The sequence below is a fragment of the Gymnodraco acuticeps genome, unplaced genomic scaffold (assembly GCF_902827175.1).
Source record: "Gymnodraco acuticeps unplaced genomic scaffold, fGymAcu1.1, whole genome shotgun sequence".
Taxonomy (NCBI): Eukaryota; Metazoa; Chordata; class Actinopteri; order Perciformes; family Bathydraconidae; genus Gymnodraco; species Gymnodraco acuticeps.
Genome location: NW_022990440.1, coordinates 1179034 through 1189238, shown reverse-complemented (window position 1 = coordinate 1189238; position 10205 = coordinate 1179034). Strand labels below are relative to the sequence as shown.

At 39.4% G+C, this 10205-nt stretch overlaps 1 protein-coding gene across 1 annotated transcript; it reads right to left on the bottom strand.

Moving 5' to 3' along the window:
• Nucleotides 1-1768: 1768 nt before the first annotated feature.
• Nucleotides 1769-9323, bottom strand: ubac1 (UBA domain containing 1). The gene is made up of 10 exons (XM_034225344.1): nucleotides 8877-9323; nucleotides 7623-7743; nucleotides 7468-7541; nucleotides 7258-7365; nucleotides 6993-7095; nucleotides 6052-6160; nucleotides 5623-5941; nucleotides 4949-5035; nucleotides 4539-4677; nucleotides 1769-3717 (listed from the first exon to the last, which is right to left on the bottom strand). Exons 1-10 carry the CDS (start codon nucleotides 9012-9014, stop codon nucleotides 3602-3604), a joined length of 1314 nt encoding a protein of 437 aa, XP_034081235.1. The 5' UTR covers nucleotides 9015-9323; the 3' UTR covers nucleotides 1769-3601.
• Between the last annotated feature and the right edge of the window lie 882 nt (nucleotides 9324-10205).

The following is a 10205-nucleotide window of genomic DNA, read 5'->3' as shown; positions in this document are numbered from 1 at the left end:
CCGAAACCTTGTAAAGCCGGTCCCGCATGCTGGCTCTTACAGAACCGACTAACTCCCATTTCATATAGGTACAGTTCTCAACGTGCCCAGACTTGTAGTAATTTTCACCTCGTAAAATACTTTTATTCTCATTCTGAAAGAATGTGGTGAAATGTGCTAACGTGACGGCCATCTTTATGTTGATGACGCGTATTGTGCGAGACCAGAGACCTGTAGTTCACTGAGCGGTTTCACACGAAAAAATGTGTAACTTCACAGTTTTACGACACATTTGTATTTTTTTGACTTGCAAAATGTTCTTTTAAATTGACAAACATCATATGTGTCATTCGTGGCACAATTCAAACGGGATCAAAAGATAACCTTTCTCTCTCCATTGACTTCAATGTATAATTTTCCGCTTCCGGGGTCCCATGGAGGCTTTCGGAAGGGGAGGGACTTCGCCTCTCTATTGTATCACCGCCCTTAAAAAGTAGCAAGCAACTGAAACAAGTGCAATTATGGAGGGTGGAGATTTGGAGTATTTCATCAAAAATAATTGAACTAAACTTCCGCTACAGCAGCAACTAAAAATGAAATCTGATGACAGGCCAATGCCCAAACTGGAGCTGTGTACAGAGAGGGGAAAAAGGAGCGAATCGAACGTAAAACTTTAAATAATAAACAGCGGATTTCTAACATTTGACATTTCATGTGGCCGGACTGGGTCAATTTCCAGGGCTGAATTTTAGTCCCAGTCCGCCTGTTAATGTACGCATTCAAACACTTTTTCTTTTACCAGCTGTATTCACCTTGCAGGTGCAGCTATGTGGCTTTTATCCTGGATAAAGTGTTTAAATCATGGATGTTTAAAGTTTAACTTCTTCATATGTCTAATATTATAGTTAACTTTTCATTCAGGAAGTATGACGCTGCGCTGTCAGTACGCTTGTCCATGTTTGTGATTGGTCGAATGCTCCAGATACCACCCCTTTCATGTGAACGCGCACCTAACTAGATAGGACACGGCTGGCTTGAGCGATCCACTTGATAACCAGCGTCGTAGTACAGTTTAGCGAGAGCGCGTATGTTTTGGATTAGGCCAACCGGCTAACTCAAACATATCCAGGTTAGGTTGAACCAGCTTCGTAGTACAGGCCCCTGAGATAAGAAGGTAAAACCAATATATGTTATGTTGAAACACGAGTCCGATTTAAAAAAAAAAAGTGAATGTATGGACAAACTAAGTCAATAAATAAGTACAAAATATATATATATAATAGCTTAAGGATATTTCAACCTTAACGTCTGGAAAGTACTAACTGAAATAGAGCACTTAGACCACGCATTAGAAATAGAGTGCATAAGAGAGAGCACTTTCTTGAGGCAATGAGTTCGATTAGTCACCCATTCAAAGAAAACACTGAATCCAAATAATACAGCCACAAATAAAACCTTTAATGCAATAGTGATCGAAATGCCAGGAGGCTGTCTGAACAAACAGACTGTGAGAGTATATTGCATAGGTTGTTAATTGGGGACAGTCCTGCATGAAAGCTGAGTGAAAAGAAAAACCTGTGCCTCCAACAATCCTTCAGTGTCCCTCAGCAATAAAGTTCCTGTTGACTGTTGACCATTTTGAAAAGGTGTCTGCTTTTCCTGTGGAAATGTTTTCTTTACAATCTCCCAGTGTTTGTTTCAAGATATTGCGGGAGTGTATACTGATGCAAAGCATGGAGGTGGTGGCTGGTCACTGGGTCATGATGAATGTCCACTGCAGTGCAGAAAGTGGTGTAGAAATCCTTCTTTATTCAAACAACACTTTAAGTCACACTGAGACCTACCAGTCCATGAGCACATTTCACAATGGTTTGTAAAAACAACATTTGAATCATTAAAATTGTTTCACATTTGTAGATAAGCTTGAGGTTTGCTAAAAAAATGCTATAAATAAGAACAAGTTGCTAGTTTGGCTTCGATATAAATAATGTAATAATACATAGTTCAAACAGACACTTCTCTCTAAAAACATTTAAATATTTTCAAATATTGCATTTACGAAACCATGTCTTTTAGTGCTCTTATTCATAAAGTTCTCCACAGATTAGTTAAAGCCATTTTCAAATGCCAAAGTAGTATGGGGTGAGCAGAGGTTTGCCATAAGGACAGGTTTAGAAAAACAATCTCAGCCTCCCTGAGCAGAAAGTCACATCAATACCACATTTTAAATATTGAATAAAAACACTCAAAAGCTTGGCAAAACACACCACCCTCCATATTGGCTTGTAACTCTCAGTACAAGCAGGAACGGCCTTAGCATGCCTTTTCGTAGCTCGAGATGTTCACTACTCAATGCAAAGGCTAATATTGCAGTTCACACGCTTCTAAAACTCGAATCAAATCTATTTCTTTACAGGTCAACTGAAGTCCTTTGCTATTGCACAGAAATACAGGGCATTTTTCAATGGATATAACTAATGACAAGGCAGGTTATATAGTGACATTTTGGTTTGGTTTGACAGCATAAATGTCCACTGCTCTCAAGAAAAAGAGTAAACCAGAAGACCCAACACAGGTTGCGTCTCAAATTCTATTATTTCTTTGTGTATGAAGATGCTTTCCCCCTGCAGCATGACGTGAACACGCATCTTCATCATTCAAATTTAAGGTTAAAAAAAGGCAAACCCCTTTTATATTAGGCGCAGCTTCATTTCCACATTCCACTACAGCCTTTAGAGACTTCCTCAGTGCTGCAGTGAGTGATATTCATAGAGGTGAACAAGTGCTAAATGAGCGCAACATGATAATAGGACATTCAAGAGCACATTGACAATAAACACACAGGCCTAATATATCCTTTTCTTGTAAAAACATGACTAAGACACAAACAGTTTAGTGTACAGCTTTCATCTAAAAAGGCAAGAAAGTCAAATAAATATTCTTGAAGAAGCCCAAGGACAAACGTTCTCCACTTTTGAACTGAGAGGCGGTTGACTTACAGTGACCTCACAGGTGTGAATGGAGCGAGAGGTAACCGGTCTGAAAGCCCGTTTGAAACGAGCTTAAACAAACAGCCTCTCAATTATAAGCAGTTACTTTGATAAAAACTAGAAAAAGAGGAAAGAAAAGCAAATTGTGATACTGACGGAAGTCTTTCAAACATTCACCACAAATGAAATGTAACAATTTAAAGAGACAGACAAAACTGTAATTGATATTTAAATATTGCAAAACATACAAAAACAGTTTTCTTTGAAGTGTAAACATTGAATTCATGTCTGATGTCATTTCTGCACATGGAGAAATTATATAAAATAAATCATGTCTGTCATGACTATAAATTGTTCTCATTAAAATGTAAAAACAACATACTAAATCTCTTTTTTTTATTATTACTGTAATAATGTTTATGTTAACATTTCTCCGTATAAGTGTATTTACTGTACTGTTATAAATAGTTTATATGTGTAACATCTGAACTCATACTCCTCCAGCTTTGTCTTTACGAGGCAAAAACAATACTCGTGTCTCTGCCGCCGGACCCAGAAACACACACATCCATACCCACGCTCACACTCACACGCACAAGCTGCCGCAGTCACACAGGGGTCACCAGGAGGCTCTATGTGCGATTGAGGGTCTGGAAGATTCTGGATATTTGGAGCATGACAGGGCCGGTCTCAGGGTCGTTCATCCACTGCGTGCTGTTCAGAGGATTCTCCAGCATGTCTTCAAACGCTGCGCACAAACACAGGGGGAACCCGTAAGGAATATATGTTTGAAAGAAACAGCAGCCTTTCAAATATCTTTAGAATTAAATGTAAAAGTGTTTTTGTTCTATAGATTTACTTGATGATATACATTTTCTATTGGTTATTTCTCGTTAAAAGGAAAAGTAGATTGTTCAAGGTCTTTTCACACCTAACCTGTACAGCTCAAAATAAAGCCGGTGCTCGTTTGGTCCCTTTTCATTAGGGGGGTGTTAAAGCTCGAAATCAAACTCGGACCAAACAACCAGCTGGAGATCACTTGAAGACACAAAGCGTATCAACCACTTTACATTCTGATAGCCAAGTGTTCGCATTAAATCAAAAGCTAATCTAGTCTTTAGGAAGCAATCCTTTTAACTGTATAGCCTATGGTCAGTTAAACAATTAATCTGTGGCGATTTGCTTGTAACAAATGTATGATGTAAGAAGTGTAGTTCCATGAAGCAGACCAAAACTAATGACATTACTCCGGTAGCTTGGTTTGACAGATGTTTTTGCAGCACCATAGTGCCATTGACACTTATCACACCAGCCCACATGAGCTGTACTAGCCAGACAAACAGACTCACGTTTGTTTGAACTAAACCAAAAAGGGTACTAGGTGGTAAAGCACCCTAAACAAAAAGTGCATTTTCTCTTTTGTCAGTTAAGTTCATTGCATTTTTTAAATTAGGTTTTTCCCCCCCGTTTCTTTTCAGCCTGCCTCGGTATGTTTGCTACAGATAGTGATGTATCATGTTGTACAGAATGACACTGTAATATCCTGGAGTTTGAACACTCCTACTTTACCTAGCAGGGTCTTGGGATTGGTGAGGCCTAACTGGACCACTGGATTCTCCAGAATGGCTTGGAACAGCGGGCTGTTGGTGTCGATGCCTTTGTCCAGATCTTCTGGAGAGGGTTTCCTGTCCCCCAGCAGCCACTCACACTGCAGCACGGAAACATGTAGTGAGAAACCAAAACTCCCATATGGTTTTAGAAAATACATTCATATTTTGATGGAGGGCACAGTATAGGATTTCTATTCAGATTATTTCCTTCCTTTCAAATGGATATGGTAGGTTTTGCATTGTTGGGCCACACATCTTTGTAACTGACTGCAAATAGGAAAGCTTTCTATCAAAACCAAGAAGGCCAAATCACTATCGGCTGCTGCTGTATTTTTTCTGTGCTTCCAACTCATTTACTGCTGGACCTACCGCAGCATCCTGTTGGTTGTTATTAACCCTCAGAGCATCAACCACTTCCTTCTCATCAAACCCCATCTCCATCAGCGCAATGACAGCCTGCAGAAACAAAGAAAAAGACAATGTGTTGAGTAAAAAAAGTTCCAGTCTCACAAGACACACAGCCAATGTTCTATGGAGCCCAGCAGGTGAGTTGGGGAAAAAATAAAAATGAGCAGACAGTGGAAGAAGTAGCTAGTACTCATACAGTAGTATGTGGAAGTGTTTTAATGGAAGAGAATTGTAATCACTTTTCTATTTTCGGAGACACCGTGGAGCTGTTCCCTTGTTAAACTGAGGTACATTAAACTCTGCAATTAGGGAAATGAGAAGACTGTGACCATAATTAAAGTGACATAAAAACCTTATGACTAAAGCCACTAAACACTTAATATCAGTGCACATTCCAATAATGTCTTTTTATAAGAGTCTGCCTCTGTTCATCCATTACATTTCTAAATACTGAATGTCAGATACAGACTGATCACTGAAAATAATAATTATTAATAAATCATTTTAAGATCTTGGAGCTAAAGGATTCAGTCAGAAATATGTGCTCTATAGAAAACTCCAAGATGAGCTCTATGAAAGTATGTAAAAGCCAGCGTAGTACTGAATGAAAGCTCAGGCAGGATGAAGCCACCCACTCTGGAGTCTGGTCTGAACTCCCGTTTCCTGCGGATCCTCTTGAAGATCTCTGTTAGTTCGTCCTGCCTGCTGCTCTCTTCCGAGCTCGCCTGGCTGGAGAGACTGCGGAGAAGGTTAGGAACAGAGGCGGAGGCCGATGCTGAGGCCGATGCTGAGGCGGAAGCAGAGGCTGAGGAAGAGGCTGAGGCCAAAGGGCCCGGTGTAGCAGCTGCGATGGCTCCTGCTGCCCCAGAGGAGTCCGGGACAGGTATAGGTGCGTCTACAGAGGGGTCGTCTACATGCTCAATAAGCCACTCCATCGCCTGGGTGACTGACATGCTGCAGAAAGAAACATTAGATGAGGAAAACAAAGTGTTTTTGTGCTGACCTATTCCAAATCGTTTGAGTCATTTCCAGTTATGAATGAGTTGTTATTCAAAAAGACTTACTGATTCAATCTAAGGGCTTTGATGGCTCTGCTCTCAGGGAAACCCATCTCAGTGAGCTGCTGAAGGGCAGTTTCATCCACCCGGTCCTCTTCATCTTCATCCAACATCGCTACAAGACGAAGAACAACAAAGAGAGAATAAGAGTTAGGCAATGTGGGAACTGTCTAAAACAATACACATGAGGACTTAAAGTGTTCCAGCAACAATACACACTGAAGTACTGCTCAGGCAGGTCAAAGAATCATTCTGAAGGAGGTTTACTGTGTCTAATGACAAACACTGAGAAAGTACAAGGACGACAAAACAAACCATCTCATTTTTCAATTCGTAAAAGCAATAAAATAAACTCAATTCAATTGTGGCTCAGAGGTTTGCATTACTGCTGAACCGGCGCCAGCTGAGGCTACGTGGAGTTATCCCCAACCCTGTGTTAGCTAACTCCAGGTGCTCACATTTCACACGTCAACTGGAAACCCTGTACTGCCCTTAGATGTAAATGTGTGTATGTGTTGCAACACACTGCCTGCTTGTCCTTGCCGTAACCTGCCTCTTGCGCAATGAGGTTGGCTACAGCCTTCCACAATCCCTCAAGGTGGAAAGAGAATTAATAGAGGGATGTTTTTTTTTTAAATATTGCTCTGTTAAAAAAAAAAAAAAATTCTAAACATCCTACCTCAGGTTTAAACATGTATTTTGTGTTTCTACAAAAACATATTTAGATGCTTTAATTTTTTTCGAAAATGTTTTAACCCTCATCCCGGAAAAAAACCTTCTGCTCCGATTGGCTTCTAATGAAATGGCATACTGTAGGAAGGGGAGCAAAATCTGATTGGCTTGATGAATCCTAACTGATTGCAATGTCCTATGTATTCTATTTGTGGGTTAGCAGAGAAAAGGTGACTGTTGATGATCTGTCTCCTTTATGGCATTGTATGCTTTACCATTGGCCTTTTTGAAGAGTTCAACAGCGTCAGGGTTCAAGGCAAGAAGTTTCTGGGCGACTTCGATGAGAGAAACCAGGATTTTTCTTAGCTCCGTCTGAAACTGGAACAACACAAACAAGAAAAATATTTGATCCAATAGCACATGTCTAAATTGGTAGGATAATTATTATTCATACAATGTATTTTAGATTTAAATCTATACTTTTTTGTGATTAGTTTTAAAAACCCTGTCAGTGAAATCTTCCACCACCCAGACCCTTACATCTCTGATGTTATGCTGGGTGACCGTGCGGTCAGTGTGGCGCGTGGACAGATTGCCGGTGGCTTTCAGAATTGCATCTTTGTCTGGAGCCTTGTTATCTTGCTTCTTCTGTGACAAGAAGGATAGAAAACAAAGAGAAATCATTAAAGGCAGGAAAAATAAGGTCACAACATTTCTGGTGCAGAATTTAAAATAATAATAAAAGCTTACCTTTTCTTCTGAACTAACTTCTGCCATCTTTGGAGGGGTCGGCGGCGGTCTTTTCTTTATGAGCAGCAACACTTCTACAACATTTATGAAACTTGGTCAGTTCAGGGAAGACAGTGTGGGATCGTCATGATCGGGTTAAATAGGTCATTACAAACCTTTATCTTTTAGATTTTCATCAGCGACAGTTTTGCTGTCTGTGAGGACTCTCTCTGTAGCAGCATGTATGAGTTTATGGTGGGTAAGTGTTTTGGGGTCTTCTAGACTTCCGTGCACATACTGTAAAAACAAAACACAATATAAAACATCTTAGCAGACAGGACAGAAGAGATGCACCTTTTGACTCTTTATATTATTACCAATTAATCATACAATCTAGAATCTGCAAGAAAAAGTGACATCTTCAAACTGTATTTTCTGTTTGACGAACAGAGCAAACTGTAAATATTGTATTTACAATGTCATAGAACCAGAAAATAGGAAATGTTCACATCAGAGGAAGCTACAATATATTTGGCATTACACTTAATACTTTGTTTAAATTATTGGTCAATATTGAAAATTGTTGTTAATTATTTTTTCCGTCAGTTAAAGCTGTAACAAAAACAAGTACAGTTTACCAGCAGCAAATACATGATTAAAGCTAAAGCCAAATATCAGACCAATACATATTCGCGGTATTTGCTGCATATCTCTTTGTCATATAATTGTACATTTAAAAAAAAAAAAAAAAAACCAGAAAGCGTCTTTGAGTTTTTAGAAAAGCGCTATATAAAAGTGTCATGTATTATTATAAAAACATTAAAAAAAACCTGGGACTGAGAGATTTTAAACAACTCTTTTTATTAGGTTCTATTATAGACGTATCTACTAATCTTAAAGGCAACTAATCAACTACTTATTTTAGCACTAAAACTATAAAAAGGTAGATGATGTCCAAGTAAAGTTAGTAAATGAAAGCCAGATGTCTGGTAATACATTTCTATTTCCAACGTGAACTCTGTGTTCATTTGTTGTTGTCACACAGAAATGTGTAATTGAATCTGCACACTTCTCACGTCGTCATGAGAAACAAACATTAGTGTGCCACCTGATGTTATGCTATATAGGCCATAGAAGGAGAAGCTATACGAGCTGTATAATAATAGACAGCCAGTAAAGCAGCATGCCTCTCTGTCTAGCCACCACTGTTAACAGAAAAGGGGCAGAGACGGACTTTTAGCTAGCTAGCATGAGAGGGGCAGCCAACCTGCTAAATTATAAATAGCAAGGTCTACCCAGTTACTATAAATACAAAGCCAGTGACACTGACAGTTTACACAGAGGGTTGGGAAAAATGCAAACACCCCAGGCAGAGGAGTGACAGGACAAAAAAAGCAACAAGGGAAAACACAAACAACCCAAAAACCTACATGTTTCAAGCACTTCTCCTTCAGTTTCTCAACAGTGGTGTCTTCCGTGACCTCCTCCAACCACTCCGTGCCGTCCATGGTGCATATATGTATTTTCAACACTTTCCCGGCGAATATCTTCTCCTCCTGGACGAACATAGCTGCAGTCTGAGGGGGAAGAGTACCAGTCCAGTGACGTTAGCTAGCAGCAGTTGCTATGTGCTCCTGGCAAGCTAGCGTGCTAATGTTAGCATCCAGCTAGCCGTCGCTCCTTAAATCCTCCGACAGCTGAGTAACACAAGGCGCTGATTAGCTGAGGGCCATCTCCGCTTTCCTCTGCCGGCTTTCGCTGTGGTGCCAACCGGCTAGAGTTCTCCGTGACCACCGAGTTGTTTATTATTCCCAGCAAACAGACAAGCTGCCAGACAGCGAGTACCCTATTTTTACTGTAATATTTGAACTTTGAACTTCAACGACGCAACTGCGCGATGCATCATGGGGGCCGTAGTTCTTATGAGGCAAAGGCCGTCCAGTGGATACAAAATCAACCTGGTTCATAAACATAAGTGTAGTGTTGCCTGAGTGTGTATACACGTATCGTATCATTCTTGTTTTTTAACTGGTTGTTCACTGCCCATGTAATTGATATAATTTAGATTTAAATATATTTACATTTTGTAATTCAGATGTTGAAACATTAGAACAAATCTTCTTGTAGTATAACTTCAACAATTTGGGATACTTACTGGGTAACTTATTACCTAAATATTCCTATTTTAACATGTGAAAATATGAAAGTTTGCCTTCCATAGGAGAACAAAGAAACGGAATATGGAAATAATAATTTGATTATATTGGCAAAATATTTAATTCACAAATATGATTCCCACATTGTACCCATCAGTCATCAGTTTCGCTCTGGTACTTAAACTAAAATAACTATACATGAAACTCACCCCAGTTTTAAAATACACCAGTAGTTAGGCTGTCTGAAATCAAAATGTGCAATGTGGTAAGCTTAAATATTCCCTTAATGTGTAAGGTTTTACTAAAAACAGAGAAGCAGACAGGAACTATAGATTACTTCGGACCCAGTAAATAATTGTTTTCCTAGTAGTTAAATGAGGCAATGGAAATACATATGTCATGCAAAGATTGCTTTATTTAGTTTTAACCTTCCATGTTTCCACAACATAAACACGCTGCAGTAACTCTACAGCTGAACCTTATATTTAGGTCACTCAATTGTAAAATGTAACGCTTATACTTACCACCACTAGAGGGAGACACACACAGTAAAATAGTTGTACTTGGCCCTTTCAAAATGTAAATAATGTGCAATGCTTTATT

Coding starts and splice junctions, on each gene's coding strand:
- ubac1 (XM_034225344.1), bottom strand. CDS start 9,014: ATGTTCGTCCAGGAGGAGAAGATATTCGCCGGGAAAGTGTTGAAAATA. Junction 7,744..8,876: donor AGGAGAAGTGCTTGAAACAT/GTAGGTTTTTGG, acceptor TTGTTTTTACAG/TATGTGCACGGAAGTCTAGA. Junction 5,942..6,051: donor AAAGCCCTTAGATTGAATCA/GTAAGTCTTTTT, acceptor TTCTTTCTGCAG/CATGTCAGTCACCCAGGCGA.